The following is a 19,085-nucleotide window of genomic DNA, read 5'->3' as shown; positions in this document are numbered from 1 at the left end:
CCATAAAAGTACGCTATGTTAATTTAAACAATCAATATCAACAAATCATAATATAACGGTAAGATAGAGTTACTGTCGTATGAATATAAAATATTAATATATATATTTTATTGTCAGGGAGAGATAATGAAACCATAAAACCACGCATATAATTAAATTATTGTCTTCAACAATTCTAAAAAGATTTATTTTGTATATTCGGTCGAGTATGTGTCGTTGACCACTGCATTCTGGCGTGTGAAACGACATTCGAAGGACAGATTTTGTTTCATTAGCAATTAACGACAGCCAGCATGATTCGTTCATTCGTTTGTTTAATTTATTTTATTTTTTCCTTTGTTTCAATTTATTTGTGTTCAGCTCATTTTTTTCATGATAATTCTGTTTCCTTGACTGAGTTCGATAAACTTTTTATGAAATACTCTTCTTGAGGAAAAACACCGCAACCCTTTTTCGTACTATAAATATTTCAAATATGTAAGAAGTCTACCCTTAGTTGTGAAGCGTTTTGGCAGTTATGTCACAAAATTTTACAGCCACTGGACGGCAGATGACTTTTGAATATCGGGTGATGGGGACAGTGGCGTACCAATGCTGAAAGGCGCTCGAACAAAAAGCCTGCCGGTATGCTTTCATTCCATGTTTGTTTATAACTGAATAAGAGGAGTTCAGTTTAGAGTAGCGTATCCGAGAAATCTGGCCTGCCTACCTCTGTGTGTGCCGCCTTAGCGTAAAGTGCTTTTTTTAATTTTTTGTCAAATAATTACAAATAATGGTTTTGGATGTGTTTCTTGCATGGTTTCCTAGCGTACGAATTCGTTAGAAACATTGTTACATAAGGACTTTTGACTTTCTGACGAAGCTTTTGTAACTTTGTACAGGTCATTGGGGAGGTTGCGCATGTAGGACGGTGCCAAAATGTGGAATCCTTACAAAATTGAATTTCATAGAAAAGCTGGAAAAAGTTCAGCGAAGGGCGACGCGTGTGAGAACATCCTGCAGAGGTCTCTCACATGAGGACCGGTTGAGAGTTGCCATTTCTGGTCTACAGACGTTTAAGAGCCGATTTTATTTTGTCACATAGAATAATACATAGTCAGCTCCTTGCCTATGTTGTCCCTACATTACTGTTGGCACACGATGCTTGTACAAGGGGCCATAACTATAGGTTCTAGCCATAAAGACTGCCGTGAAATTTTTTTTTCAAATAGAGTGGTGGAAGAATGGAACAATCTGCCTTCGGCCGTTGTTAATGCCATCTCCTTGCGCGGTTTCAAGTCAGCAGTCGATAGTTACTACGGTGACTCCAAGTTCAGCTGGCCATCTAAGTTCTATTTTGTAATTGATCTGTGTACTTGTACAGTTAAATCTATTTCGTTTGTTGAATCAAAATTAGTTTCATCTTCCATTTAACGATTTATTCATCATTATTTTGGTTGATGCGTACGTTCTCATGTTTATATTCAGTTCAGCTCTGTTGACGCTGTTCTTGCTAAGCCCATCTGATTTATTTTTATCTTAATTTGATTTTTGAATTTCCTGCATTTGTTTAGCGAGGGGTCCGTGCCACCTATAATAATAATAATAATAATAATAATAATAATAATAATAATAATAATAATAATAACATAATAACATAATAAAAATTATTTAGTTTTTCCTTCAATGGTACCTTCAAACAAAACACACCCGTGCACACGTACATGCACGTACACATGCATCCATATACACGTACACATGCATACATATTTTATGTATACATGCACATACAAATAAACAAAAAGTTGAGCAAAACGTTGATGTATACTCTATTTAATCATTGGCGGCACTTGTGTAACATTTGTCCATCCGTCGTTATCTATTTCATCCACATGTCCAAGCGAATAACTATTGAATCGCCGTTCACGTATCCACATTCTTCGCTGTATGTACAAATCTGATATTATGGTACTTCTTATCTTTCTTCTTTTTTATTTGTTCGTTTGTGTGGTGTGGGTTTATTGGATGTGGCGCGAGTTTACTGGATGTGTGGTTTGGGTTCACTGGAAGTGTGTGTGTTGGGTTACTAGAATCATGTGTGTTGGGTGTCTTCTAAAAGTAAAAATGATGATAGACGATTGAATTGTTTTTTTTCTCAAGTCATTTACTCTTGAGATCAACTGTTTTGCACTTTAATGTTCTAAAAAAGGTTTCAAGAATATTAATTTTTGTTCTGTTAACAATTTTTGATTATTTATTGGAAAAATATTAAAACGGATTTTTCATCAGCAATCAAATTAGATGCATGTCAATCTAAGAAACTGAAAATTTGTTAGGAAAAAGTTTGTTGGAGAATTTGAAAATAGTTTAATTCTCATATAAATACAGTTCAGTTATCACGCATTACAATGAATAAATCCAACCTTAAAGAAACTAACCAACAAAATGATTTTCATAAAAATTAACAACGAAACAAACAAAACTGAGGACTTAAATTTTTGTGTGTAATCTATTAGTGTTCTACACCCACGTATCAATAAATTATGCAAGTAGAAATTGGATACGCCCTGCAGATGAGCGGATTCCCTAAGTCAAAAGTTTAAAATTTTTTTGCATGGGTTTGCCCAAGCTTATTTCTACAACCAAACAAATGAAATTTTTTTTTGACTTGTATAGACATTTCAAATTTCAATGTAATTAATTAAATTTGGTTCATCTCGAACTTTTTTAAGTAGCATTTCAAAATTTTACATCTGGTCGGTTCTTTTAATATAAAATTATTTTAATGAATACAATTTGGGATTTTAACAGTGAACGAAAAACAGTTATAAAAAACCGTAAAGATATGGTAAATAAAAAATACTAAAGATAGAATATTTAAAAAAATTATAGAAAGATTAAAACTAGCCTGGCAAAGAGATACAAATTGAATAAGAAAACAAATTTTCATTTTGAAGGTTGTTCCGGTTAACGTTTTTATCATTTCAGTGATAACATCTTTGCAGGAAATAGACACACATATGAAATAGATGAACATAAACTCAAACAAACATACAAACCCGAGCAGACATAAGCATAGCACGTACACATTCAGAAACCTTGTTTAATTTTTAGGACAATTAGGACTGATGAAACCTCTGCCATTCTCTGCTCACTAGAGTAAGTATACTAGAGTAGAGAACTTTAAATGATAATTTTTTTATAAAATTCTCATTGTTATTTTTCATATCAATTTATTAATATATTTAACAAAAAATTACATACGGTCACAATTTTTCTTATAAAATGTAAATTTTGTGTAATTTTTTCTGTTTTTTAGGTGAAAAAATAAAAAAATAAACAATTTTTATTGAAACGGTTAATAATATCTGTAGGGACTAATAAATGCGAACTCCTAAATAACAAGTAGCGAAATGAGGCAGAACAGAATGCAGCTGGAATGTCTACAAGATGAAAATGTTTCCACGTGTGTGTGATAAATATAAGAACATCAATATTTTCTTCTTCATCTCTTTTTCTTTTTCAATATTTTTTCTTTTTTTTTACGATTAAGGTGATATTAAGATGATATCATGACGATGTTATGATGATATCATAATGATACTGATGATGTCATAATGATACTGATGATATCATAATGATACTATGATGATAATATTATGATATTGTGATGTTTCATTATGATATTATGATGACATCATGGTAATATCACGATGATATCATGGTGATACCGTAATTATGCTGTTATGATACTATGATGATATTGTGATGATTTTATTATAATCACAATATAATCATAATATGGCGATATCACGATAAGATCGTGGTGATGTTACGATAATGCCACTACATTAGTAACAAAATTATTTATAAGTAATTGAAATCTGATCTAAGTAGAACGATTAACAACCAACATAATTATAACATTTATTATTTGTTATATATTAAAATTATTATTTTGAATATTTTTCATTTGTCGTTTGTAATATTAGTTGTCATTTATTTGACGCCGATTAAAAAATATCCCTGTTTAATTTTTGGAAAAAAAAAATTTTTTTTGAAATTTCTTGAAAAATTTCACCAATTTGTTAGAAACGAATAGACAGAAAGCGACTTTAAGAGTGCGCTAACTTGCATTTATAACGCGCAATTAGAGAAACGTAATTGGGTGCCGAGATATTTCAACCACAAAGTCAGCAGGCGGTGAAAATGTCGTTAGCGTTGAATCGCTGAGGTTTAAATCAGAGATGTTTGGAGGTCTGCTTGAATGGCGCCAGTAATAGTGTGTCTAGTTATTTGTGTCTAGAATTTGTTTTATATTAGTAAATTAACACTCATAGAAAAAAAACCTCTGTGCCACAGATCTTCATCGTCAACATCTGATGTGACAGATTCTACAAACTGACTGACTGAATGGTGGTTTAGTGATAGATACAATAATTTTGTTTTCAAAAAGCTATAAAAAAATATATATATATATGAACTCAGCAGCAAAGATCAGAAACGCCAAGAGAATAAGAAGAAAAATTGATCTTGAAGCTCAAATTTTGATGTTCAAATTCCTTTCTTTCTTACATAAGATCTGATCGACTATCTATAGAATTGCGCCAACATGCGGTTGAAATATTCCTCAATAAAATTAACCACAGCAATTAGAAGTGACGCATTACTGTAAAATCAGCAGATGTTTGTTGAGTAATTTAGATAAATATTTTTGAATGCTGTGTGGGCGTTTTGATCAAATTGAAATCATCTTCACCGCTGACCATCAGAGATGACAAGAGAATTACAGAAACAATTGATCTGTGCATTTTAAAATTGTAATTTGTTTTTTTTGTGGTAAGATGAGACCATAAGATGGACTATATAAACAATTGTAATGTTTGTAATACATAGTGAACAGAGCAAGTCACAGAGAAATAATCAATGGTTCATCATTCATCAATTAGATGAATGTGATGATGTTCATGTTTATTAGGCAATGTGGGTGTTTTTCAAATTTTAAAAAGCAAAGATATAGAAAATTCAAAATTTTTCAATTCTTAACTAAATTTTCTTTATATGCTGTTAAATAGAGCTAGCTTACAACAGAAAGATGTAATAACATGTTATGTCTTTAAGCTAATTTATTCATTGCCAACATTTTTATCCTGAAAAAAAATTGAACACTTCATCATTACAATCATCATTTTCATCATTAAATCATCATCAAGTTATTAACTTCACCAGCGTTGCTATCACCAAAAAACACACCCATATTACGTCAAAATTTTTTTTCTTAAATTTTCGTTATTTTTTTTCTGTACGTCTGATGTTGAAGCTGCTGGATAAATTGATTTAAGCTGATTAAGCGTGAGTGAGGAACTAGGTAGGAAAAATCGTTGGCGTTTCTGTGGTAGTGGTTAGGTAGTAACTGTAGTAGTAGTAGTTGGCGTTTTTGTGGTAATGGTAGTGGCTGGGTAGTAATTGTGTTAGCAGTCGCTAGTAGTAGAACTAATTTTGGTATTGTAATATGGTAGTAGTTTTTTAGATCTTTATTAGTGTAGTATTTTTGTTGTCGTAAAAAGATGGAAGCGGTAGTCGTTCGTAGTAGTTGGGAGAGGATGAGTGATGAACTGAAGTTGCTCTGAAGCCCATCCTTCTTAATCGACTTAATCTTAAACGTCAGTAGCCAGGGTTATGCTACTTCGAGGGAATGTGTTGTTGTTGTTGTCGTCGTGCCATAGTAAGGTTGAATGATTGAGTTGTTGGATGATCGTATTGTTGGATGACTGTGTTGTTGGATGATTGTGTTGTTGGATGACTGTGTTGTTGGATGACTGTGTTGTTGGATGATTGTGTTGTTGGATGACTGTGTTGTTGGGTGATTGTGTCATTGAATGATTGTGTTGTAGAAAATAGTTGACATGCCGTTTGCTGCATACGTTAATTGCTGCCTAATTTTCCGCCATTGTTTTATTCTTATACTAATTAAAATAGTTGTTAGGATTTGATGGCTTATAATTAAATTTTCTAGCTTGTAGTTTAATTTATAACTTTACATAACTGGTAAACAGGCGTCTTATACATACAATCAATATCATTGTAACCTGTGGTAAAAATGTGTTTCTAAAAAAATTCTTTCAAAATAATGTCCTTCCATAGATGTCACATACACTTAACTGCATGCCTGTGAATGTTGTAGAGATCCGAGCGTGGCAGTAGTTGTAGGTACATGAGTGTGATGGATCCTTCTGGGAAGAGGGATGTAAATATTTCTCCTTCGATACGCAAACAATGTGTATTAATAATAAAAGTTAAATGAAAATGACTAATATAAAACGTGCGTACAGATGAAAATGACTAATACGAAACGTGCGCACAGAATGGCACGGCGTCCACAGTAGAGGAAGATAAGGTAATTGCTCCATTTTGAGTTATGGGGAACGAAATTTTACTATTAAAAAACTGGTTGGAACTATTTTAACTTTTTGTGGCTCTCAATTGAATGAAGACCATTTGCTGCTAATAACGTTAAAGGGTTCACTGTTTTTTTACTTTTGCCTATATGTTGAAAATTCTAAATCATTTAAAGAATGGATCCAATTTTGCCTTGGTGCATACACACACACATACAAACAAACAAGCACGTACTAACACACACACACACACACACACAGAGACCCATACAACCACATAGAAACACACACACACATGTATATGTACAGTATATGCAGGTATACGTAATATTATTATCACATAATTTTCCTGAATCTATGTATGTACAATTTTATGCAGGGAATGAATGACAACCTGCGTTTCATACATCACCAAAACCACGGAAAGAAAGAGAGATATGGAGATGAGGTGGTGAGAGAGAGAGAGAGAAAAAAAGAGAAACGGGTAAAAGTGAGAGAACGCAATCTTCGTCAGTGTGACCCGACAGAACATGAGACGTTCAATTCGTGTTCGCGTTGTTCATCCGTGTTCACGTTGTTCGTTCGTCTGGTTTGTATTTGTCTGTCTTCGGTTATAAAATTGCTATGCTGTAATGTATTATTATTATATGATTTACTAATGCTTAGATTTGTTAATTTTTTGAAATTTCGAATAATTTTAATATAAATTTGGATAAATAAATGTATTGATTTATATTAAAGAAATAAATAAATTTTATAAATATATATATAAATATATATTATATCGTTGAAAATGATAATGTTTATCAATGTTTTAACAATAAATCGTTGAATCTAGTTGAAAATTAACGCTGAATTGGATGCAATTAATAATGAAAATTAAAAATAAAAATGAAAAAAAATAATTATTTCGCACGTGTTTGAAAGTATGACGTAAAGGATGTGATTTTTTCATTGTTTGGAAAATTGTTTAAGGTAATAAATACAATAAAATAAAAAGTTTGTACGCCTATGAATCAAGTGTGAAGTTTACTATGAAAATCAAACAATTATCCTTTATTTATAAATAAAGGATAATTTTTTGATTAACACTAACTGATTATAAATAATAAATATTTGAGAATATTATTAGTCATAATTGATTGATGAATATAATTAATTAATTTTAATAAACCTAATTAAAAAATGACCGTACATAAAACCGCAGTGCTTGTCAGTATAAAAATGTTTATCAGTCTTTGAAGATCTCCAAATCAAAAACTATTTAAAAATGACCATTTATAAAATTAAAATTAACTCTTTAGTGTACATGATATCGCTGAGTTGCATCAAATGACCAGTCAACCAACTGACAAACAACTAAAAGTGACCATGATAAACGATGACCACGATTTTGTTTAGAGCTTTTTGAATAAAACTTTTGATTTATTTGGGCTACTGGTCTTAAGCCATTGGGTTGTTTAAGAGTTTATTTTGTGTATATTTGAATTATTATCTGGATGATATATTTGAAATGGCTAAAATAAATTAATTAGTAGAAAATAAAATAATTTTGACGGTTTAATAGTTTAGGTTAGTTTTAAAAAGTTTAAAATTTGTTGAATATGTTAACTTCTTTGCCGAAAGATAAAAGTTTGTAGGTAATTTTTTCATTTTTGACAGTTTTAAGAAATTAGATTTAAAAAAACTACTTAATTAACACAATAATTTTCATAGACAGAAGAGTTATTTAAAAATTAAACATTAATGTTTCCGAAGAATATATAATTAATTCGTGAAAATATCATAAATAGGAAATTGCCAACCAAATTTATTTTGCAATCAACAATAAACAAACTTTTGACTTGTTAAAATTATATTTTTAAATTCAATTCGGAATAAGATGAACGCTTTGACACGACATTCATCCATGTGTGGAAGTTTGGAAAATATCTGGCAACTCGAAAAATAACAAACATAATAGCTGTCGTAACTTTTTTTAAATTAATCCCCAACGAAAGCAGCCACACACGCGAGCAGCGCACGAGAAAAAGCCTGAATCTACCCAGTGCAATTTATGGGCTTGGGGATTTCTTTGCGTTTGTATCAAGGGAGGCGAGCACCTTAAGTCGAATGGGCACACATTCGAGAAGGGACTGTTTTATGTTTGAAATCGACCAAAAATTGAACGTGTTAAGCTAAAATAAATGGTCGTCAGCCACGCTACCACAAATCTTGACCTCCCGTGAAAATTTAAACATTTTCAAGTTTCTGGCCCACACCATCAATGTTGTAAAGTTGCTTAAATCCGCCACTGATTACACCCCCATAAATATATGAATACGTATATATTAGTAATTTTATTAAATTGATGATAGAGATAGAGATGAATGTTATTACAAATTTATGAATAGAGCGTACATTTAATAGATTTTCATCAAAATCTAATCAGAGGTGGACGAATAAATACTTTTTTTTGCAATGGCGATGTAATGTTTGCACAATGCTCCAATGCAATATCGCCATGATCTGCTCAAAATCCGCGCGACATTAATAATACATGCTGCACTTTTCCGCCTTTCATAAGAGGACAAAAATATAATGCTATAACCACTGCTACTACGCCTGATACTGCTGCTACTACTGCTACTACTACTACTACTACTGCTACTACTACTACTACTACTACTACTACTACTGTTACTACTACTACTACTACTACTGTTACTACTACTACTACTACTGTTACTACTACTACTACTACTACTACTACTACTACTACTACTACTACTACTACTGTTACTACTACTACTTCTACTACTACTACTACTTTTAACATTGATTAACTGAAGCGCTGTTTTCAAAATGAACCGGGATGTTTAAAATGAATGAAGCTAGAATATAATATAATTAAAATTTAAATATAAAACCTTTAGACAAACGACATGGCCAAACCTTTTAAAGGAATTCAGAACACTTCACTATAATAATAATAGCAATAATAATAGCAATAATAATAATAATAATAATAATATTATTATTATTATTATAATTATTATTATTATAATCTGGATATAAATAAAAATGTTTTTATTATCGTTGCGGTTTTGAAAAAGATAATTTAATTTACGTTAAACTATGCATTCCTGATCATTTGCAGTGATGGGAACATGTTCTTCGGTTGAACGTTATGTCGTTGCTATTTTCCAATGTGAAACTTTTTAAAACACGGCTAAACTGTTTTAAACTGGGTTAAACATTGTTAAAATGGCCTAACAAATACACTAAAGAACATGTGAGGAGCTACCCAGTCTGCGCCAGACTCCAACGACCAGCAACACAACATCAGTGTGAAAGAAATTGTCAGCAATACATATTTTTTTTTCTTTTCATGATCAACTCTAACATAAATCTCAACAACAACAACAACAACAACAACAACAACAACAACAACAACAACAGCAACAACATCAACAACAGCAACAACAACAACAGCAACATCTTTAATTATCATTTCACAACACTAATGAAATCAATACTTACATAGTGGAGGCAGATAAAAACAATTTCATCTGAAACTTTGTCAGTTAAATCGCTATCTACTTAAAAACCAAATCAACGACATCAACAATCGCATGTACGTTCACCACAACTAAAACAGTAACCACAGCCACAACGCTAACAACGACAGCAGCTACAACAGCAACAACCACAGCCACAACGCTAACAGCGACGACAGCATCTACAGCGCTAACCACGACAACCTCAAATACTGAAGCAGACGACATATTCAACCATATGAGTGTGGCCTTCCTGTTGGCCTCAATTTTGAAAGTTGTGGCTGCATCGGTCTGTCCCTCGCCACTGCCTTGCTTCTGCCTCAGTGATCTGGTTAGATAGTTTCTACGAATGACTTCAAGTGCAGCTGTAGTAACAGCAGGCGACATTGATTACAATATAATAATTATTATTATCATTGTTATTATATTATTATATATTATTACTATTATAATTATAAATTGCTTTTTTTACCAAAAATTCTCGTTGTCAGTCGACAAATCAAGTTCGTTTTACCATCAAACAAAAAATTGATTGAATCTTTACTCCACGGTTGAATCATTTATTTTTATGATCATTAATACTCTCGTTAGTACTTTTCCTTAATAATGTTTCAACAGACAACTGAATGAATAAATGATTGATTGATTGAATGGTAGAATGAATGAATGGTATAATGGTAGAATGAATAAATGAATGAATGAATGAATGAATGAATGAGTGAGTGAGTGAGTGAGTGAATGAATGAATGAATGAATGAATGAATGAATGAATGAATGAATGAACGAATGAACGAACGAACGAATGAATGAATGAATGAGAAAACGAACGAATGAGTGGATGAATGTGTGCTTATTCTTTCCTTTCTTAAAGTATATTATTTTAAAATTCCACGCAGCGTCTCAGCACTGAAATAGCATCAGCCTGTATGTAATAAATTTCAGAGAAAGAAGTTCAATGCTGCCGGTCTAACCATTATGTAATGCTGGAATAACGCTATTTATTTCTCTATTCCTCTCTCTCTCTCTCTCTCTCTCTCTCTCTCTCTCTCTCTCTCTCATACTTTTTGACTGTTATTTTCTGTTATTCATTCAATCATGTTCTCATTTGTTCACTCATTCACTTATTCTTCTTCCAAAGAAGTTTGTTTTGTTTGATTTGTTATTTTAACTAATGCAATTGATTGATTTGATTAATTGATTGGTTGGTTGATTGATTATTTTTTATTATTTCAATACTTTTTTTAAATTTTCTTTTACCAATCTATGAACTTTTCATAGTTCGCTACTCTAAGTTATCACGGATTGATCTGTCTTTCTCTGTCCAACTTTCACAATATCTCGCTACTTTCTTAATAGTTGAAAACTTTTGTAAAAATGAAAAAAAACTTGAAAACAAGCATTCATTCACCAATCCAAAAAAAACAATTTTTTTATTTTATTCCAATATATTATTATTTTGTAAAATTCATCTGAATTATCATCATTATACAAATCAAATCATGTTCATATACCAACATCCTACAACTTAACAATGGTACGTATTAATATATCAGATTTTTGTCAACTTGAATGCATTCAACTAATGCGAGATGTCAAATAACTTAAGATCTAACTCACTCAAAAATACATCAAATGTCATACAAATAAAAAGCATTCATTTCTATAGAACAAATATATTCACTTCGGTATAACGTACTTCATTATTACGTACTTCATTACAACGTACTTCATTACAACGTACTTTATTACAACGTACTTCATTACAACGTACTTCATTACAACGTACTTCATTACAACGTACTTCATTACAACGTACTTCATTACAACGTACTCTCATATAACGAAGAATCATTCATTATAACGAACCCAGGTGATTGATTGCGCCATGCTCTCCCTAGATAAGGTGCCTCAATTTTTGGACTTTGGCGGTGAATCCGGGAAGTTCTGGGAGGAGCTAAACTTGACTGACAACATCATGACGTCACTTCCGTCGCAAGGCTTCATGGTCTGGTTTGCTCCTGAAATATTTCTTTTAATTTTTGTGAATTTAAGAATTTAAATAATTTTATTAATCTGAAAATTTGGATAACAACTGGCATTCATTAGACTGTATATACATAATATTTTGTATAACGTTTTTGTATTTGTATGACGCTTGCATTATTCCTGGTATATACTATACTTCTACGTATTTATTGTCATCATCATCATTATAGTTCTGAAGACTGAACAATGATGATGATGACGACGACGACGATGATGGTGACGACGATGGTGATAATAATGATGATGGTAAAGGTGACGATGATGAAGATAACTTCAAGTAAAAGGATGGAGATAACGATGATGATGGCTAGCTCATTGGAAAAGTTATAAACCTCAAATTCATTAACTGCGTCCAATATAGTTCAGAGGAAAATCCCTTTCTATGTTGATTATTTGACGCCTACCCCTTAAAATCTGCATATATTTATTGTTGGCTAGTCAATTCTGTAATTCCACATAAACCTATAAACTCTATACTATATCTTTGAAAATAAGCGGAGGTGTTGTTATACTGCATGCATGTTATTCTGTTACGTTGTGTTGTAAGTAAACTTTCATTTAATTTTCAACTGAAGATTTTGTGTATGATTCATCAATTGTGTGTGAAAATATTGTGTTTGATTCATCAATTGTGTGTGAAAATATTGTGTTTGATTCATCAATTTTGTGTGAAGATATTGTGAATGATTCGTCAATTGTGTGTGAGGATATTGTGTATGATTCGTCAATTGTGTGTGAAGATATTGTGTATGATTCGTCAATTGTGTGTGAAGATATTGTGTATGATTCGTCAATTGTGTGTGAAGATATTGTGTATGATTCGTCAATTGTGTGTGAGGATATTGTGTATGATTCATCAATTGTGTATCCTGTGTGCATGCAACCAAACAGAAAAGTAATTAATTATCCATACATCAATATATCTTACCTTCCTAGACTAATCACACGCGCGCGCACACACACACACACACCTACACCCACACACACAAACACACATACACGCACAACAAACACGCATAACACACACACACACACACAAACACGCACACAGACAATAGATAATATATAAAATATGCTTCAAGTACTTTCATAGACAAATAACAACACACACACACACACACACACGCACACACACACAAGCACAATTAAGATATGTCTTTGGTGTAAAAAGACATTTAGACTGTCGCAAACAAATTGGTGTTGCATTATTTAGGTAGCATTTTTCACGGAAGCATGTGCAAATACTAATAGGAAAGCATTAATTTTCTCAATTAAAGATAGATGTATTGCAGACTGTATTGTATGTGTATCTGGAGTATTTTCAATACTTGTCTCAAATACTTTTAATAGACTACGTTGCTTATTGAGTTGTATATACAACACATGCAAGATGGATCCTAATGTGTCTGTATTACAGTATTTATTTCAAAAATATCCTAGACTAGATGGTCTATGTGTATCTGGAATACGTTTAACTTGTCTCAAATACTTTTAATAGACTACTTTGCCTATTGAGTTGTGTATCCGAAATACATACGATGGTTTTATTCCGTTCTGTTCTGCAACAAACAATGAAGAATTGGAAGAACAAGCTCAATTTTCAGATACACCTATCTTCATTATTAAAGAATTTAAAGTGGTTGATGAACTTGTATATACGTACAGATACAAATTTGCAAATGTACATATACACACACACGCACCTACACACACACATACACACACTTTTTATTAAAATACAAACATAAATTTACAGAATACACACGCACGTAAACTCACACACACACATCTACATACCAACACACAGTCAGAAAGAGAAAAAGAGAGAAAGAGAGAGAGAGAGAAAGAGAGAGAGAGAGAAAGAGAGTAACACTTATAAACGCATAGCAGAGACAAACAAGTACTTCCAACACAACACACATCTGATGTAATGACAGATAGCGAGCGGCCTGTCTACAAACTAAATGACGTTCATCAGGGTGATGAAATGTTTTGTGACAGGAAACATATTGGCAGACGACAATTTCGTTTTTTTGGCGGGAAGAAAAAAAAAATAGAATTTTGCCATTCTTGAAAACATTTGAAAAAAAAATTTATTAAAAGAAACAAATTAATAAAACTAAAGGTTAAAAAACTGAACAAAACATTTATGCGAGAAATTTTAGATATATTTAACATTTATATGTGTGTTGTGTGTGTGTGTGTTTGTCTGTTCTGTGTGTGTGTGTACGTGTGTGTGTTCTGTGTATGTGCGTGTGTGTGCGTGTGATCGAATGGTTGGAGATATAAAATAAACTCAACTGCTGAAATTTAATTTTTTAAATTGAAAAATATAAGCACAAATAAACGAGTGTGTGGCTGATTAAATAAATGAATGAATAAATGAATAAATAAATGATTGATTGATTGATTGAATGATGAATGAATGAATGATTGAACAAATGAATTATTAATTTAATAAATAATTAATTAAACAAACAAATAAACGCGTTTTTAGAGAAAAAAAACAAAAAAGTAGAATACAAATGAATGGATGAATGAAGGAAAAAAATAGATGAGAAATAAATTAATTCGGAAACAAAACGAATTACTGAAACGCCTGCAACGTAAACAAAGAAAAGAATGATGGAAAGAGAAAAGAAACGAATGAAAAATTAACTAATGAATGAATGAATGAATGAGTGAGTGAGTGAGTGAGTGAGTGAGTGAGTGAGTGAGTGAGTGAGTGAGTGAGTGAGTGAGTGAGTGAATGAATGAACGAACGAACGAAAGAACGAACGAATGAACGAACGAAATAACGAACGAACGAATGAATGAATAGTTTGCAAAATAAATGAAACTTGAAAATATAGTTAACATTTAAATACGTCTTTAAAACATCGCTGAGTTAGTTTATCATCTTTCGGCCTTGTTAACTGTTTATCCTACGTCATATCGATGAAAACAATGACCAGAATGTTAAAAAGTAAAACGATAGAAAAGAATATGATAGTTTTTTGATGGTGAGGATGATAATATCATTAATGTCTGATGAGTAAGCAACTTTTTCTCCCAAGAAATTCACCATGCAATTTTTAAAACCTTTTCCAGAGCGGCAAACTGCGAAAAAGCAAACAATAGAAATTTCAATCATGCTGATTCCCCTAAATCACGACTTCCTCAACAAATTAGCCGGCTATGAAATATATTTCTGACTGACAAAGCAGTGTTGTGGTTAAAACGCCTGGTCTTGCTAATTCAGAAACATGTTAGAATTGAAAGAACTTCCAGCCTATGTGTGATGAATTGATTTACAAGGGTGCAGAACTTTCGAGATAGTTTTTTTTCCTTCATTCACTTCAATTACATTTATCTTTTTTTTTATCTAGATAGCATTTTCATTTTTAAGAAGTAATCAGTAAAATAATAAATTTATCTCGAAAGATTGAAAATTTGATAGAATAAAACTGAAATGGACGTATCGATGGTTATAGTTGTGGAATAAATATTTTTTTTCACTATTATAAAAATTATCATTCTTTCAAAAAAGTAATAATTTTTAAAATCTCAATTATTAAGTCCATTTCCACAAACACATTTATGTGAATTAAAAAAAAACAATTAACCAGCCTGACAGCATGCTCTCTGGAAATTTCCAGAACAGCATTACTACTACTACTACTACTACTACTACTACTACTCCTACTACTACTACTACTACTACTACTACTACTACTACTACTACTACTACTACTACTACTACTACTATTACTACTACTACTACTACTACTACTACTACTACTACATATGAATTTAAAAAAAAACAATTAACCAAATCTGAAATTTTAAAAGAACAATTGTGAAGGGAAAAAAACGAAAACAAAGAAACCAAACGAACGAATGAAGAACAAAAAACTGCAAATCAGGATGCTAGCTTCTTACCAATAAACAAAATTACAGAGAAGTAAGGGAATTTCGATTATTCGGCAAAAAATATTAGGCCACAATGTCAGAAGATATTCTATTGACGTCACAAAGGATCAAAGATCCCCTCGTTATTTTAATTCCACGTTGCTGTAATTCAGTTGAATGTCAACCATGGTGAAATAAATTTACATAAAAAATATCATAAAATAATAATAATAAAAAGTTGATGAAACATTTCGGTTAATCTTTCAAAGAATTTGGTAAATTATTTTCGAGACTCGTCGCTCGATCAAGGCCACATCACACTATTACTACTTTATTACACAAAACTTCCTCCCTCCACACACACACATACACATACACACAACACACACAAATACACACCCCACAAACATACACACCACACACATACACACCACACACAAACATACACACAGATACACACCACACACAAACATACACACCACACAAACATACACACCATACACATACACACACACCACACACATACACACCACACACAAACATACACACAGATACACACCACACACAAACATACACACCACACAAACATACACACCATACACATACACACACACCACACACACACACAATACACACACATACACGTGAGTATGTGTTCGTTTATACGTATGGTATTGTAATTAAAAATATAACGAGATGCAGATGTTTAATAGAGGCCAACATTGATTAAAGTACCCGTGAGGTGTTCAGACAAGTTTGCTTCCATCTCGCCGATGGCGTTCACTTATTTAAGTTGCACTGGAAAGTTGAAATGGAGGTAGGTGCGAATTTTATGACCCGCCGTTGGTCGGTCTGTACCTGAAATGAGAGGCTGAGCGTGCAAACAGGTAGGAAGAAGTTGTTGTGTGTGTGTTGTGTGTGTGTAGGTATCATGTTTGTGTGCGTGTGTAATGTTTGTGTGTGTGTCATGTTTGTGTGTGTAATGTTTGTGTGTGTTTAATATGTTGTAGTTGCGTGTGGAGCTATATGTGTGTGTGTGTGTGTGTGTGTTGAGTGTGTGTTTGTATTGTGTGTGTTGTGTGTTTGTGTGCGTGTTTTATGTTGTATGTTTGTGTGGAGCTATAAGTAGGAAGTGACATGTGCATGTGTGTGTGTGTGTGTGTTGTGTGTGTGTTGTGTGTGTTGGGTGTGTGTATGTTGAGGTGGAATAAAAAAGCAAAAATGCAACTCAAGTAATTGCACACAGATACAACGTGTGTGTCTGTGTGCAATTGTATGTGAAAAAATATTTTGTTATGTATGTGTGCGCGTGTAAGAGTAGATAGGAAGTAACCATGGACGTCTCGATAGCTATATATCTACTATCGAGAATTCCATGGAAGTAACATGAGCAGGTGTGTTTAATTGCGGACAAAGTCGCTTATTTTGTAAAGTAAATGAATATGTGTTTATGTGTAACTGTGGGCTTTTGTTTCAGCAGGCCAGCCAGATTTGGTAAGCATGTGTCTAGCCTATACTCGTAAACTGTGCGTATGCGTGTCAGTGCGTGCGTGTGTGTTTGTGTGTGTGCGTGCCAGTGCGTAATTTTAGCTATTAATTTTAGTGATTAAATTAAGCTCCAATTTTAGACCAATTACAAAATCAATATTAAATTAACAACCAGACGTTCAATATGTGATTGAACGACTAACTAACATGTTATTCGGAAGCAGGGGAGACACGATTCAAGTGCAGAAGAGATTATGAATTAATTAGTAGCATGTGCCTAATGTCTCTACTTGCACCAAATTTGTGAGTTGAGGAGTGAATAAAGCACTTATAGCACTGTTCGGCATTTGAAAATGACCAAGAAGTGAACAATTGGTATGCTTGTTAAAGAGGAGAATCATTTGGCACACGAACACGTCACTTCAATGCAGAATCAAACGTCTCGTACCATTCTATCATCTCGCTACTCAACACAACTTATTTTGTTTTTGATTTTACAATCAACTGGGATTAACTAAATTACAACGTATTTAATGATAAAACCAGGGAACGAAGATTAAGTTCTTGAAATTGAGCAGGAACGCTTTGAACAGCATCCACGTGGCGGCGTTCTGTGGTAGTGAGGGTGTTCGAAGTCTGGATCTCTCGCATAATAGGTCGGCTGGTTGATTTGTTGGCTGGTTGATTGGTTGATTTATTCGTTGGATGGTTGATTGATTTGTTGGTTGGTTGATTTGTTGGTTGGTTAGTTGGTTGATTGGTTGGTTGGATAATTGATTGATTAGTTGATTTGTTGGTTAGTTAGTTGGTTGATTGATTGATTTGTTGGTTAGTTTGTTGGTTGATTTGTTAGTTGATTAGTATGTTGATTGAATGTTGATACAATGTTATTGTTAATAATGTTAAAAAGAGGTTAATTTATCATTAAAAATTAAAAAACTTTTTGATTAGATCTATAAAAAAAATTTTTCCAAAACAAAAATGTAAGAAATTAGGATAAAAAATTAAAGTTTGATAATATGGAAGCCATTCTTAAAAATTTAACCATTTTCTCAGATTGGACCACTTGACACCTGGAATGTTCCACTGCCTGCCTCATCTGAAATCATTCAAGTCAGTTGCATACAATTTGCGCGTTTGTATCTGATAACTCTTACTATTATATGGTTGTATGGTTCATGAAAGAATGATATATTTGGTGAAATGTTTCATTTTGTTGTTGTTGTTGTTGTTGTGTTCTTTAAAATGACTGACAATGACAATGTAAGTTTAAAGTTTACAAATTAAACAAAGTCATATACATTTGTGTGATTTTGTGTTTGGTTTTCTTTTATGAATATTCTGTCATTTTACTTGGAGTATTAAAACCAGTAGTGACCTTAAGCTACAAGAGAATTGAAAATAACTATACTAAGATAATTCACGCACTTTTTTTATTATCTAATAAATGCGTTTTCAATATTAATTTTGCAATGGGCAAAACTATGGAATAATCAAATATGATCAACTACTATTACTAAAAAAAAACTTCAAACTAAAATTTGAAAAGATTTCTTGAAATAAATTTGGAAAAATTAACGAAAAAATACATGATGCATTAGTCTGAGCGGAAATGTTTCATTAAGAACCCGAAACTTCATGCCCCTGAAGAGTTCTGATGACTAAAATATTTTACCTCTAGCAAGTAAAGTTTTAAATTATTTGCATTTTAATCTTTGAAGATTTTATTTAAAGTTGAAAATTT

At 32.3% G+C, this 19,085-nt stretch overlaps 2 protein-coding genes across 2 annotated transcripts; one reads left to right on the top strand and one right to left on the bottom strand.

The window, feature by feature from the left end:
* Positions 1-9,492: 9,492 nt before the first annotated feature.
* On the bottom strand, positions 9,493-10,303 carry HELRODRAFT_167575 (hypothetical protein; the record flags this gene model as incomplete). The annotated part of the gene is made up of 2 exons (XM_009013075.1): positions 9,493-9,531; positions 10,022-10,303. The coding sequence occupies 2 exons, from the start codon at positions 10,301-10,303 to the stop codon at positions 9,493-9,495; spliced, it is 321 nt and encodes a 106-aa protein (XP_009011323.1).
* A 2,342-nt stretch (positions 10,304-12,645) lies between these two features.
* On the top strand, positions 12,646-12,861 carry HELRODRAFT_72056 (hypothetical protein; the record flags this gene model as incomplete). Its single annotated transcript, XM_009013074.1, has 1 exon — positions 12,646-12,861. The coding sequence occupies one exon, from the start codon at positions 12,646-12,648 to the stop codon at positions 12,859-12,861; it is 216 nt and encodes a 71-aa protein (XP_009011322.1).
* Between the last annotated feature and the right edge of the window lie 6,224 nt (positions 12,862-19,085).

This window comes from Helobdella robusta (genome assembly GCF_000326865.2).
Source record: "Helobdella robusta unplaced genomic scaffold HELROscaffold_11, whole genome shotgun sequence".
In the NCBI taxonomy this organism is placed as follows: Eukaryota; Metazoa; Annelida; class Clitellata; order Rhynchobdellida; family Glossiphoniidae; genus Helobdella; species Helobdella robusta.
The sequence above is the reverse complement of the archived record's forward strand: the minus strand, read 5'-3'. Positions and strand labels throughout refer to the sequence as shown.